The sequence below is a fragment of the Pseudophryne corroboree genome, chromosome 12 (genome assembly GCF_028390025.1).
Source record: "Pseudophryne corroboree isolate aPseCor3 chromosome 12, aPseCor3.hap2, whole genome shotgun sequence".
Classification (NCBI taxonomy): domain Eukaryota; kingdom Metazoa; phylum Chordata; class Amphibia; order Anura; family Myobatrachidae; genus Pseudophryne; species Pseudophryne corroboree.
In genome coordinates, this window is record NC_086455.1 from 163,546,994 (window position 1) to 163,563,244 (window position 16,251).

General features: G+C 45.9%; 1 protein-coding gene across 1 annotated transcript in view; it reads right to left on the minus strand.

The window, feature by feature from the left end:
* Positions 1-383: 383 nt before the first annotated feature.
* The window catches only part of LOC134981180 (prostaglandin E2 receptor EP2 subtype-like), a 52,265-nt gene continuing 36,397 nt past the window's right edge, over positions 384-16,251 (minus strand). The window contains exon 2 of the mRNA XM_063948404.1: positions 384-4,178. Within this exon, the coding sequence (XP_063804474.1) occupies positions 3,855-4,178 (324 nt within the window). The 3' untranslated portion in view covers positions 384-3,854. The remainder of the gene's footprint in view (positions 4,179-16,251) is intronic.

The following is a 16,251-nucleotide window of genomic DNA, read 5'->3' on the forward strand; positions in this document are numbered from 1 at the left end:
CACTGTCTGATCCGTACATAGATATATCTGCAGATCAATTAATCTGCAGATATATCTATTAGTGTGTACCCACCTTTACTCACCCGCTGCGATGACCCTTCCTGGAGCTGACGTCAGGATACCTCCCTGCAAACCGCCGGGCACGCCTGCGTTTTCTTCGACACTCCCAGAAAACGGTGAGTTGACACCCCCCGGCCGGCCTCTTCCTGTCAATCTTCTTGCGTTCGCCGCTGCAAATGCTTTCTTCGTTCTTCTCGTCGCCAGGCAGCGACGCGCCTGCGCATTGCGGCCTGCACGCTGTTGTGACCCGATCGCACGGCTGCAAAAAACTGCAGCATGCGATCGGGTCAGAATGACCCCCAATAATCTACCACGTACAATGGTTTGCTCACAACAATTTTATTTAAAAAACAACAACACATTTAACAAATAGACATTCATTAAATAACATTCATGCTGTACATATTACCAGTAAAAGGCTTGCCGCCTATGGAATGTAGACGATAAGTAGGTTTGTAGTTACATTGGGTATAAGTGACTTTGGGCCTGATTCATGTTTGTAAGCAAAGCAAAAAAGCAAGCAACTGGGCAAACCCATGCTGCACTGCAGGTGGGGCAGATGTAACATGTGCAGAGAGTTAGATTTGGGTGGAGTGTGTTCAAACTGAAATCTAAATTGCAGTGTAAAAATAAACAGACAGTATTTACCCTGCACAGAAACAATATAGGTGGTCATTCCGAGTTGTTCGCTCGCTAGCAGTTTTTAGCAGCCGTGCAAACGCTATGCCGCCGCCCACTGGGAGTGTATTTTAGCTTAGAAGTGCAAATGAAGGGATCGCAGAGCGGCTACAAAATAATTTTGTGCAGTTTCTGAGTAGCTTCAGACCTACTCAGCGCTTGCGATCACTTCAGACCATTCAGTTCCTGTTTTGACGTCACAAACATGCCCTACGTTCGCCCAGCCTTGCCTGCGTTTTTCCTGGCACGCCTGTGTTTTTTCGAGCACTCCCTGAAAACAGTCAGTTGACACCCAGAAACACCCACTTCATGTCAATCACTCTGTGGCCAGCAGTGCGACTGAAATGCTTCGCTAGACCTTGTGTGAAACTACATCGTTCGTTGTAATAGTATGACGCGTGTGCGCATTGCACCGCATGCGCAGATGTGCCTATTTTTTGCCTGATCGCTGCGCAGCGACCAAAATCTGCTAGCGAACAACTTGGAATGACCCCCATAATCCACTCAAATCTAACTCTCTCTGCACATGTTACATCTGCCCCACCTGCAGTGTAACATGGTTTTGCCCAGTTGCTTGCTGTTTTGCTTTACTTACAAAAATGAATCAAGTTCTATGTTCGGCTCTCAGACAAGTAATGTAAACACTTTATTTTTATGTAAAGATGAATGGACACAGGTTTAGTTTTCTATTATTTTTCCATAAATAAATTATATTTTAATGTTGTAAATAGAACAAATTAAAAAAGTGCTATTTGTCATGGCATTTTATTCGGTATATGTTCAACAATATTTACTCCTTTAACATATTTTTATGTTATATTCAGTTCTGTTTTCTTCATATGTCACTATCAATGTAGAAATGAGTAAGTTACGCTGAAAATATTGATTCGGGGTAACTCCATTTTACGTTAGTTTAAATAACAAATTGTCTACTAATGAAAGTGTAGTTACATTGCACAACGCTTAAATTTTAACTTTTCTAGCACTGCAGAAATGATTCAGGCCAAATATGTACATTCACTAGAACTGGGAATTCCAACATTAATATGGCATTTCCATTGGTTGATTTTTTTTGATTGGTTCGAGATCTGCCAAAGGTATGAGGGTGGTTCAGTAAATAAGGTAACAAGACCTCTCACGTGTGGTGTGTACTTTACTTCAGTCTGATTTCCCAGCAGTCCAGAGCAGGCAGGCCACGGCTTTCCCTCATGGCTATTAGACTGCCCCTCATATCAGTCATAGGGGTAAATTTACTAAGATGGGAGTTCTATTGAAGATGGGTTGTTGTCCATAGCAACCAATCAGATTCTACTTCTCATTTATCTAGCACCTTCTAGAAGATAAATCTGATTGGTTGCTATGGGCAACATCCCGTCTTAAATAGAACTCCCATCTTAGTAAATTTACCTCATACTATCCCAACATCAGGTGTAAGATGGCGGGGAGGGAGGAAACATGGTCACACATTGAGGTGCGCAGTGTGATCAGATTTCTGCGCTATCAGCAGCTGAGATTCATACCCAACTGGTTGCGGTGCGCGGTGATTACGCCATGTCACGGAAACAGGTTTGGACTTGGTGAGGGGAAGCAGCGGCCTGCCTGCTCTGGCCTGGCGGGGAATTAGAATGAAATAGAGAACATTACACCTCTGTATGTTAATACATCCCGCCCAAGGAGTGGTTCATTTGAATTTTGGAATGTCGCCCCTGAGTTGTAGCTCAAACATCCCTCTTATTCTACTTGTCTCAGTCAGGATGTCGCTCCTGAACTTTACATGCTGACCAGAAAATCCTGTCCTTCACCGAGGAGTCCTCACACAGGCGAAACAGGCTTCTGGTAAGTGTCTCTCTACTGAACGTCACAACCTAACGTCCAATGTACAAAACATATGTACACCACCCCGCATCGGGAGAAATCTGAGTATAGCCCCCTTTGTCAGAAGACAACAGAAGATGTGATCTGTAGACATCACTGGCTATACTAAATATACCGCATGTGATGCGTAACCATAGACATTACTGGGATTTTATTTTAAATAAAACTCTATTCTTCTGACTCACTTTAGACCTTTTTACCTATAGCAGACATACAGTAATAGTCATTTGGTTGCCGTAAATCTGTGCATGCGTAATCCACAGTCTTCAGCAGTGATTTAGTGTTTCAGCTAAAATAGATTATGGAAATCTCCATTCTTTTAAGGCCAGGCTGCTCAGCATACATCTCTCCCCCCGCTCAGCACTTGGGGGGCCGTTCACTTCACACAGCGCTGAAGTGAGCGACCCGCTAGATTGAGCCTGCACGCAGGCCAATCTAGCACGGCGATAGCGACGAACCGGGCCGCGCATCGCTATCGCTGGGGGGCATACACACGAGAGATCCGTGTTTAAGATCTAAGCAATCTAGTCAGATTGCTTAGAATTTGACAATGGATCTCTCAAATGTTTAAGCACCAGAATTTCAACGAGTGTTTTTGTCTGCTTAAAAGGGTAACCAATGACAAGATAACCTTAAATGAGTCCTTTGGATTGTAGATTATACTTAAATAAACACACAGTCCTGTAAAATTTGGTGTTGCGCTTTAAGATAAATGATGCTTTTATCATGTAGTTACTACAAAACGCAAAGAAAGCGCTTTCACATAACGTTCTGCGGTGAAACTGGAGCGCCGCCTGCATTACATGGTTGGCAATATAATGGTAAGGGGTGATACCATATACTGTAGTTACGACGCCATTAAGCAACGAATCATCAATTGACGAGGTAGGATCACCTGAAATCACAAGTCCTTCCCCCGAAGCGACAGAACACTCATAAAGGGATTTCAGCCACGGAAAACAGAACAGACGTTAAAAACGTTCAACAAGAACATGACACAATGTCTTCAAGTGTTTTGGCCTAAGGTTTTACCACCTACAGTATAGTGATTATCTCTCCGGACTTCATTCGCCCAACTGAACTCCGTCACGTCGCCCTGTTCCAAAAAGTTGCATGCAGATTACCGTTACAAATGTTCTCCTCGATATTAGAGCTTTGTCTTTTGATAGATGACCTCTATGAGCCTTCAAAATTTAATTGAGCTGCAACCACCGCTTGCCATGGGATAACAGCTTACGTCTCTAGGTTTCTGCTTTGTCTCCCCAGGTGATTTTGTCCTCGTTACAGAACTGATTCTTCTGGGAAATCCCGTACGTAGTGTCGGTGCAGTTTAGCTTGTTATTGGTTGATAGGCGGCTGCTGAGGGAAGGGGACCCTTTGATACTCCTGAGGTTAATAGAGCTATAACAGCACAGGACAGAGCGCATCAGCCTGAGCACCGAGGGGCGTAATATGGTGAAGATCCATGGGTCAATGATGGAATTCACAGACAGGAACCTGAGAGCTAGAAGGTCCATCTTGTCTTCTCCTTTATCGCCTTTAACTCTGTTTAGATAGGCCTGTACCTGCAAAACAAACACAGACGTCTCATGAGAAGTGATGTCTATCATCGTCTAACAACCCAGAGCAGTGGTTCTCAAACTCGGTCCTCAGGACCCCACACGGTTCACGTTTTCCATGTGACCCAGCAGCTGCTCTGTGTATCACCAACTGTCACATTTTAAAAATCTACAGGTGACCTGGAAAACATGGACCGTGCGGGGTCCTGAGGACCGGGTTTGAGAACCTGTGACCTAGAGATAGGCAGGAAATTGTATAGAAGTTCGTTGGCACCTCCGATCTAACACTGTGCTCACATGAATAGTTGTGTAAGGCAATGGCATCATGATAACGAGTAGTCTCGGATTGGGCAAAGAGGACCCATTGGAGGAGATATTTCAAGATGGACTACAACGTCAATTATGTCATACCCCTACCCAATGCTGTCAAACGCTAGGCCATGGACAATGATAATGTTTTGTGCGATGATTAACACACCTTGTACATGAGAGCTTCGAGAGCCATCATAAAGATTATGGAGAAGAGAAAACAAATCATGGAACTGTACTTAATGGTAAACTTTGTTAGCAGTTTTAGCACAATCATAGAAACAAGGTAAACTCCTATACATATATTTTTATACATTTATCCTATATTAGACAAGTACAGGGAAAATAAAAGCATTATGGTTAAACACACATGGCCACTGAATTGTGTTAGCGTCCGGTGCTGACCCAGGGCAGTGGTTCTCAAACTCGGTCCTCAGGACCCCACACGGTTCACGTTTTCCATGTGACCCAGCAGCTGCTCTGTGTATCACCAACTGTCACATTTTAAAAATCTACAGGTGACCTGGAAAACATGGACCGTGCGGGGTCCTGAGGACCGGGTTTGAGAACCTGTGACCTAGAGATAGGCAGGAAATTGTATAGAAGTTCGTTGGCACCTCCGATCTAACACTGTGCTCACATGAATAGTTGTGTAAGGCAATGGCATCATGATAACGAGTAGTCTCGGATTGGGCAAAGAGGACCCATTGGAGGAGATATTTCAAGATCGACTACAACGTCAATTATGTCATACCCCTACCCAATGCTGTCAAACACTAGGCCATGGACAATGATAATGTTTTGTGCGATGATTAACACACCTTGTACATGAGAGCTTCGAGAGCCATCATAAAGATTATGGAGAAGAGAAAACAAATCATGGAACTGTACTTAATGGTAAACTTTGTTAGCAGTTTTAGCACAATCATAGAAACAAGGTAAACTCCTATACATATATTTTTATACATTTATCGTATATTAGACAAGTACAGGGAAAATAAAAGCATTATGGTTAAACACACATGGCCACTGAATTGTGTTAGCGTCCGGTGCTGACCCAGGGTGAAACGGATTTGTTGTTATGGAACCAAGAAGGATTTATTTCCCATTTTTTATAGGTAATGGGGCTTTTGACCTATCGATAAATTAGTTAATTTCGTCTTTCAGCCTAATGACGACTTCAACTATGCAACAAAAAATATGTTTAAGTAATACGTTACTCTTACTGTTGTTTTACTCCCGGTTTATAGATGTGCCAGCAAAGTTTCAGTATACAGTAGATCGTTTTTTTGCTCTTTAGCTGACAGGAGAAATTTGCAAATACCTTCAATACACACAGGCTGCCATCAGAAATTGTGGGGCCCGGGACTGACAAAATAGACAGGGCCCCCTGTCTCGAGTCTCTCACCTTCACTTGTGTCCTTCCAGCATTTTCTCAACTCGCCCTGTGTCCCTCCATAAAACTCTCACCTCCCAGTGTCCCACTCCCTCCAGCAGCCTCTTACCTCCCCCTGTCCGTCCAGTAGCCATTTCACCTCCCCCTGTCCAATCAGCAGCCTCCATCTTTCCCTGTGTCCCACCAGCGGGGTGGATTTGGCACCAGGCCGCTATCTGGTTATAGCAGGTGGACCGGCAGGAAGCCATGGAAAGACAGCAACGGTGGCATTTCAAATCTGGCGCTGGTCGCAGGCCAATTGTAGCTTGCAGGCTGGAAGCTGGTGGCCTGGTACCAGATCCACACAGATGCTATCTGGACCCATTCTCTGTCTGGGCCTGGGTCTGTAGAACCGGCAGACCCCGTTGATGGCTGCCCTGATTACACGTTATCACAGTGACTTACAGTATCCCCCAGCAGGCTCGGACTGGCCCACAGGGGTACAGGGGAAACTACCGGTAGGGCCCACTGCCTAGGGGGCCCTCCTCCTCCTCCTCTAGATCAGGTTATAGACTGTGCACTTGAATTATATATTATACATATGTTACCTTATACTGCACAGGATTATGATGTATTCTCTAAAGTACATTGCTGTCATTAATCTGGCACATTATCATGCATGCACTAGCATTAATTACTATATAAATTAACAAGGAGTCCAGACCAGGTACTCTATAATGGTTAGCCAAACCTCTATGGAGGCTGGCCACACCCCCTTTGGAGGCTGGCCACACCTCTAATCATGGGCCCCTATCACTGCATACCCCGGGGGGGGCCTTCATGCTCCAGTCCGACACTGTCCCCCAGTCTTTAAAGTAGCAGGGAATAAGGACATCACTGGTTATGCAGCACCTTCTCCCTGCACTTATACTGTATACTGATGGGAAATGCTGGACAGTACTCTGTATGAGGTAAGATATAGGGGGGGGGGGGGGGGATGCTGGACAGTACTCTGTATGAGGTGAGATACAGGACTGGAGGAAATGCTGGACAGTACTCTGTATGAGGTAAGATACAGGACTGGGGGGGAATGCTGGACAGTACTCTGTATGAGATGAGATACAGGACTGGGGGAAACATACTGGACAGTACTCTGTATGAGATGAGATACAGGACTGGGGGAAACGCTGGACAGTACTCTGTATGAGGTGAGATACAGGACTGGGAGGAAATATACTGGACAGTACTCTGTATGAGATGAGATACAGGACTGGGAGGAAATGCTGGACAGTACTCTGTATGAGGTGAGATACAGGACTGGGAGGAAATATACTGGACAGTTCTCTGTATGAGGTAAGATACAGGACGGGGGGGGGGGAATGCTGGACAGTACTCTGTATGAGGTGAGATACAGGACTGGGGGAAATGCTGGACAGTACTCTGTATGCGGTAAGATACAGGACGGGGGGGGGGAATGCTGGACAGTATTCTGTATGAGGTGAGATACAGGACTGGAGGAAATGCTGGACAGTACTCTGTATGAGGTGAGATACAGGACTGGGGGAAATGAGGGCACAGTACTCTGTATGAGGTGAGATACAGGACTGGGGGAAATATACTGGACCGTACTCTGTATGAGGTGAGATACAGGACTGGGGGAAATATACTGGACAGTACTCTGTATGAGGTGAGATACAGGACTGGGGGGAAACGCTGGACAGTACTCTGTATGAGGTGAGATACAGGACTGGGGGAAATATACTGGACAGTACTCTGTATGAGATGAGATACAGGACTGGGAGGAAATGCTGGACAGTACTCTGTATGAGGTGAGATACAGGACTGGGAGGAAATATACTGGACAGTACTCTGTATGAGGTAAGATACAGGACGGGGGGGGGATGCTGGACAGTACTCTGTATGAGGTGAGATACAGGACTGGGGGAAATGCTGGACAGTACTCTGTATGAGGTAAGATACAGGATGGGGGGGGGAATGCTGGACAGTACTCTGTATGAGGTGAGATACAGGACTGGAGGAAATGCTGGACAGTACTCTGTATGAGGTGAGATACATGACTGGGGGGAAATATACTGGACAGTACTCTGTATGAGGTGAGATACAGGACTGGGGGAAATGCTGGACAGTACTCTGTGGGCCAGATGTACTAAGCCTGAAAAGTGATAAATATCACAGTGATAAAGTACCAGCCAATCGGCTCCTAGCTGTCATTTTTCAAACACAGCCTGTGACATGATAGTTAGGAGCCGATTGGCTGGTGCTTTAACACAGTGATATTTATCACTTTTCAGGCTTAGTACATCTACCCAATATGAGGTGAGATACAGGACTGGGAGGAAATATACTGGACAGTACTCTGTATGAGGTGAGATACAGGACTGGGAGGAAATGCTGGACAGTACTCTGTATGAGGTGAGATACAGGATGGAGGAAATGCTGGACAGTACTCTATATGAGGTGAGATACAGGACTGGGGGAAATATACTGGACAGTACTCTGTATGAGGTGAGATACAGGACTGGGGGAAATATACTGGGCAGTACTCTGTATGAGGTGAGATACAGGACTGGGGGGAAACGCTGGACAGTACTCTGTATGAGGTGAGATACAGGACTGGGGGAAATATACTGGACAGTACTCTGTATGAGATGAGATACAGGACTGGGAGGAAATGCTGGACAGTACTCTGTATGAGGTGAGATACAGGACTGGGAGGAAATATGCTGGACAGTACTCTGTATGAGGTAAGATACAGGACGGGGGGGGGATGCTGGACAGTACTGTGTATGAGGTGAGATACAGGACTGGGGGAAATGCTGGACAGTACTCTGTATGAGGTAAGATACAGGACGGGGGGGGGGATGCTGGACAGTACTCTGTATGAGGTGAGATACAGGACTGGAGGAAATGCTGGACAGTACTCTGTATGAGGTGAGATACATGACTGGGGGGAAATATACTGGACAGTACTCTGTATGAGGTGAGATACAGGACTGGGGGAAATGCTGGACAGTACTCTGTGGGCCAGATGTACTAAGCCTGAAAAGTGATAAATATCACAGTGATAAAGTACCAGCCAATCGGCTCCTAGCTGTCATTTTTCAAACACAGCCTGTGACATGATAGTTAGGAGCCGATTGGCTGGTGCTTTAACACAGTGATATTTATCACTTTTCAGGCTTAGTACATCTACCCCAATATGAGGTGAGATACAGGACTGGGGGAAATATACTGGACAGTACTCTGTATGAGGTGAGATACAGGACTGGGGGGAAACGCTGGACAGTACTCTGTATGATATGAGATACAGGACTGGGAGGAAATATACTGGACAGTACTCTGTATGAGATGAGATACAGGACTGGGGGGAAACGCTGGACAGTACTCTGTATGAGGTGAGATACAGGACTGGGGGAAATATACTGGACAGTACTCTGTATGAGGTAAGATACAGGACTGGGAGGAAATGCTGGACAGTACTCTGTATGAGGTGAGATACAGGACTGGGAGGAAATGCTGGACAGTACTCTGTATGAGATGAGATACAGGACTGGAGGAAATATACTGGACAGTACTCTGTATGAGATGAGATACAGTACTGGGAGGAAATATACTGGACAGTACTCTGTATGAGGTAAGATACAGGACTGGGAGGAAATGCTGGACAGTACTCTGTATGAGGTGAGATACAGGACTGGAGGAAATGCTGGACAGTACTCTGTATGAGATGAGATACAGGACTGGAGGAAATATACTGGACAGTACTCTGTATGAGGTGAGATACAGGACTGGGAGGAAATATACTGGACAGTACTCTGTATGAGGTGAGATACAGGACTGGGAGGAAATGCTGGACAGTACTCTGTATGAGGTGAGATACAGGACTGGAGGAAATGCTGGACAGTACTCTATATGAGGTGAGATACAGGACTGGGGGAAATATACTGGACAGTACTCTGTATGAGGTGAGATACAGGACTGGGGGAAATATACTGGACAGTACTCTGTATGAGGTGAGATACAGGACTGGGGGAAATATACTGGGCAGTACTCTGTATGAGGTGAGATACAGGACTGGGGGGAAACGCTGGACAGTACTCTGTATGAGATGAGATACAGGACTGGGGGAAATATACTGGACAGTACTCTGTATGAGGTGAGATACAGGACTGGGAGGGGAATGCTGGACAGTACTCTGTATGAGATGAGATACAGGACTGGGGGAAATGCTGGACAGTAGTCTGTATGAGGTGAGATACAGGACTGGGAGGAAATGCTGGACAGTACTCTGTATGAGATGAGATACAGGACTGGGGGGAAATATACTGGACAGTACTCTATATGAGGTGAGATACAGGACTGGGGGAAATATACTGGACAGTACTCTGTATGAGGTGAGATACAGGACTGGGGGAAATATACTGGACAGTACTCTGTATGAGGTGAGATATAGGACTGGGGGAAATATACTGGACAGTACTCTGTATGAGGTGAGATACAGGACGGGGGGGGGGGTGCTGGACAGTACTCTGTATGAGGTGAGATACAGGACTGGGGGAAATATACTGGACAGTACTCTGTATGAGGTGAGATACAGGACTGGGGGAAATATACTGGACAGTACTCTGTATGAGGTGAGATACAGGACTGGGGGAAATATACTGGACAGTACTCTGTATGAGGCGAGATACAGGACTGGGGGAAATATACTGGACAGTACTCTGTATGAGATGAGATACAGGACTGGGAGGAAATGCTGGACATTACTCTGTATGAGGTGAGATACAGGACTGGGAGGAAATGCTGGACATTACTCTGTATGAGGTGAGATACAGGACTGGGAGGGGAATGCTGGACAGTACTCTGTATGAGATGAGATACAGGACTGGGAGGAAATGCTGGACAGTACTCTGTATGAGATGAGATACAGGACTGGGGGGAAATGTTGGACAGTACTCTGTATGAGGTGAGATACAGGACTGGGGGAAACGCTGGACAGTACTCTGTATGAGGTGAGATACAGGACTGGAGGAAATGCTGGACAGTACTCTGTATGAGGTGAGATACATGACTGGGGGGAAATATACTGGACAGTACTCTGTATGAGGTGAGATACAGGACTGGGGGAAATGCTGGACAGTACTCTGTGGGCCAGATGTACTAAGCCTGAAAAGTGATAAATATCACAGTGATAAAGTACCAGCCAATCGGCTCCTAGCTGTCATTTTTCAAACACAGCCTGTGACATGATAGTTAGGAGCCGATTGGCTGGTGCTTTAACACAGTGATATTTATCACTTTTCAGGCTTAGTACATCTACCCCAATATGAGGTGAGATACAGGACTGGGGGAAATATACTGGACAGTACTCTGTATGAGGTGAGATACAGGACTGGGGGGAAACGCTGGACAGTACTCTGTATGATATGAGATACAGGACTGGGAGGAAATATACTGGACAGTACTCTGTATGAGATGAGATACAGAACTGGGGGGAAACGCTGGACAGTACTCTGTATGAGGTGAGATACAGGACTGGGGGAAATATACTGGACAGTACTCTGTATGAGGTAAGATACAGGACTGGGAGGAAATGCTGGACAGTACTCTGTATGAGGTGAGATACAGGACTGGGAGGAAATGCTGGACAGTACTCTGTATGAGATGAGATACAGGACTGGAGGAAATATACTGGACAGTACTCTGTATGAGATGAGATACAGTACTGGGAGGAAATATACTGGACAGTACTCTGTATGAGGTAAGATACAGGACTGGGAGGAAATGCTGGACAGTACTCTCTATGAGGTGAGATACAGGACTGGAGGAAATGCTGGACAGTACTCTGTATGAGATGAGATACAGGACTGGAGGAAATATACTGGACAGTACTCTGTATGAGGTGAGATACAGGACTGGGAGGAAATATACTGGACAGTACTCTGTATGAGGTGAGATACAGGACTGGGAGGAAATGCTGGACAGTACTCTGTATGAGGTGAGATACAGGACTGGAGGAAATGCTGGACAGTACTCTATATGAGGTGAGATACAGGACTGGGGGAAATATACTGGACAGTACTCTGTATGAGGTGAGATACAGGACTGGGGGAAATATACTGGACAGTACTCTGTATGAGGTGAGATACAGGACTGGGGGAAATATACTGGGCAGTACTCTGTATGAGGTGAGATACAGGACTGGGGGGAAACGCTGGACAGTACTCTGTATGAGATGAGATACAGGACTGGGGGAAATATACTGGACAGTACTCTGTATGAGGTGAGATACAGGACTGGGAGGGGAATGCTGGACAGTACTCTGTATGAGATGAGATACAGGACTGGGGGAAATGCTGGACAGTAGTCTGTATGAGGTGAGATACAGGACTGGGAGGAAATGCTGGACAGTACTCTGTATGAGATGAGATACAGGACTGGGGGGAAATATACTGGACAGTACTCTATATGAGGTGAGATACAGGACTGGGGGAAATATACTGGACAGTACTCTGTATGAGGTGAGATACAGGACTGGGGGAAATATACTGGACAGTACTCTGTATGAGGTGAGATATAGGACTGGGGGAAATATACTGGACAGTACTCTGTATGAGGTGAGATACAGGACGGGGGGGGGGTGCTGGACAGTACTCTGTATGAGGTGAGATACAGGACTGGGGGAAATATACTGGACAGTACTCTGTATGAGGTGAGATACAGGACTGGGGGAAATATACTGGACAGTACTCTGTATGAGGTGAGATACAGGACTGGGGGAAATATACTGGACAGTACTCTGTATGAGGCGAGATACAGGACTGGGGGAAATATACTGGACAGTACTCTGTATGAGATGAGATACAGGACTGGGAGGAAATGCTGGACATTACTCTGTATGAGGTGAGATACAGGACTGGGAGGAAATGCTGGACATTACTCTGTATGAGGTGAGATACAGGACTGGGAGGGGAATGCTGGACAGTACTCTGTATGAGATGAGATACAGGACTGGGAGGAAATGCTGGACAGTACTCTGTATGAGATGAGATACAGGACTGGGGGGAAATGTTGGACAGTACTCTGTATGAGGTGAGATACAGGACTGGGGGAAACGCTGGACAGTACTCTGTATGAGGTGAGATACAGGACTGGGGGAAATGCTGGACAGTACTCTGTATGAGGTGAGATACAGGACTGGGGGGAAATGCTGGACAGTACTCTGTATGAGGTGAGATACAGGACTGGGGGAAATGCTGGACAGTACTCTGTATGAGGTGAGATACAGGACTGGGGGAAATGCTGGACAGTACTTTGTATGAGGTGAGATACAGGACTGGGGGGGGGGGAATGCTGGACAGTACTCTGTATGAGATGAGATACAGGACTGGAGGAAATACTGGACAGTACTCTGTATGAGGTGAGATACAGGACTGGGGGAAATGCTGGACAGTACTCTGTATGAGGTGAGATACAGGACTGGGGGAAATGCTGGACAGTACTCTGTATGAGTGAGATACAGGACTGGGAGGAAATGCTGGACAGTACTCTGTATGAGGTGAGATACGGGACTGGGGGAAATGCTGGACAGTACTCTGTATGAGGTGAGATACAGGACTGGGGGAAATGCTGGACAGTACTCTGTATGAGGTTATGAGGTGAGATACAGGACTGGGGGGGGGAATGCTGGACAGTACTCTGTATGAGATGAGATACAGGACTGGGGGGGGGGAATGCTGGACAGTACTCTGTATGAGATGAGATACAGGACTGGAGGAAATGCTGGACAGTACTCTGTATGAGGTGAGATACAGGACTGGGGGAAACGCTGGACAGTACTCTGTATGAGGTGAGATACAGGACTGGGGGAAATGCTGGACAGTACTCTGTATGAGGTGAGATACAGGACTGGGGGAAATGCTGGACAGTACTCTGTATGAGGTGAGATACAGGACTGGGGGAAATGCTGGACAGTACTCTGTATGAGGTGAGATACAGGACTGGGGGGGGGGAATGCTGGACAGTACTCTGTATGAGATGAGATACAGGACTGGGAGGAAATGCTGGACAGTACTCTCTATGAGGTGAGATACAGGACTGGGGGAAATATACTGTACAGTACTCTGTATGAGGTGAGATACAGGACTGGGGGAAATATACTGGACAGTACTATGTATGAGGTGAGATACAGGACTGGGAGGAAATATACTGGACAGTACTCTGTATGAGGTGAGATACAAGGACTGGGAGGAAATGCTGGACAGTACTCTGTATGAGATGAGATACAGGACTGGGGGAAATGCTGGACAGTACTCTGTATGAGGTGAGATACAGGACTGGGGGGAAATGCTGGACAGTACTCTGTATGAGATGAGATACAGAACTGGGAGGAAATGCTGGACAGTACTCTGTATGAGGTGAGATACAGGACTGGGGGAAATGCTGGACAGTACTCATGAGGAGGAGGGGCGCCCAAGATGGCTGCCTCACCTTTTGTATGCTCCTGATCATCTCCATAAAACAGCTTAAATTCACCACAACTGACCTATGAATCATCAGAAATATCCAAGGACTTACCTTTAACTTGTACTACTCTACGCGGGCATCTCATCAAAACCAACGGATTGCATTCCTGCGCTGAGATACACACTGGATTGAATCCTGGACTGAATCCTCTGCAAACCTCCACTGAGAAATCCTTCAGTTTAGCAGCTGCTGCACTCTGCATTGGACATTGCCCAGATAAGGTACTGTGGATTACAACCTATCTTTGGCTACATCTAGCCCCTCACTAAGACATCATCCACCTCTGTTCTCTGAGCAACTAATAACTGACTTATTGCATTAATCTACTAATATCAGTATATTCAGGCTCTGAATTGCTGAAGGCTCACTGTTTCAACTCAGGATCCATTTCCCAGGACATGTTATCACTTCCCCCCACACACAAGAAACCTACTTCAAAGGCCTCTCACACTGAGACTTTTCACACCTACACAGTAGGAATTGGCTTCTAACACCTTCCCAAAAGTCTGCCTATGCTAGGATAATTGATTAAATCAGCAGCTATTTTATTTATCACTTGCTTCAAATATACCCAATAGGTTATAGCAATAACTTTGTTCATAAACCCATTAGAATTTTGGACCAAATACCGATTGGGGGAAAACAAAACACAAAAAGGAAGAAAAAAAAAAAACAAAAAAAAAAAAACACTGCTTTCTCTCCCTCTCTCATCATCATATGCAGCTCAAACTCATAGTAATCTGTCATTGATGACCAAATGTATACATATTGCTCCAGCTTCATTCTTTCACTCCGCCCACCACGTTCTGCAGTTCCTATCACACCATCACAGGCTTCTATTCTCCAATCCCTTGGCATTTTAAAAAGAAAAAACAGGCGCATTCGTGGGAAGCGAGCAGGCAGGAAACTTATTTCCCCCGGTAACCATCTACGTCCTTTGCCCACCTGCTCACCCCCATACACAAAGAACAATCAAATAGAAGTAATACCCAAAAGACGGCCCTATGTTTGGAAGGACAGAACTGTCAACTCTCGCTTTGTGACCCCCATACCCAGAGCTCCTGCAATTAACATAAAGAAAACGGAAGGCCCTCTGGTATGCCCAATCAGGTCAGTCCTTTGTAATGCCAGATCTATAAGAAACAAGACTGCAACAATTGCTGACCTTATTGAATCTGCAGATCTAGCCTGTATTACAGAGACCTGGCTAGATGAAAATGCAGCACCTATATTAGAGGCTGCGGTACCAACAAACTACTCTGTCATCCACAACCCAAGACTGGACCGCAGGGGTGGCGGGGTGGCTATCTGCTTCAAAAATGAACTTAAACTTAGGGTCCACCCTATTGAAACTACTCGCTCATTTGAGTGCATTGCTGCCCAGAGTTCGACAGGATTAGGTTTCAGAGTACTTCTCATCTACCGGCCACCTGGAGATGGAAAGATATTTCTACAAGAAATTGCAGACACTGTTGCTGGCCTGGTTCTGGAACATCAAAGATGGCTCATCCTCGGGGATTTCAATGCATGGGTGGATGATGAGCTCTCACGCCTTGGCCAAGACCTCCTGTGCACAATGAATGGTCTGGGCTTCACACAGATAATTCCCTCTGCCACACATAAAAGTGGTCACACTCTTGATCTTGTCTTTCAGATTGGATTAGAAGTCACTGACCTAAAAATAAACCCAGTCATCTGGTCAGACCACTACTCCCTCTGGTTCTCAGTTGCAACCCCTCAAATAAGATCTCTGCCCGTGGAGTTGACCAGATACCGTCCAAGGAGGGGTATGACTCCCCAGGCTCTTGCAGCAAATATGGATCTCTCTGCTATACTGGGTGCCTGTGA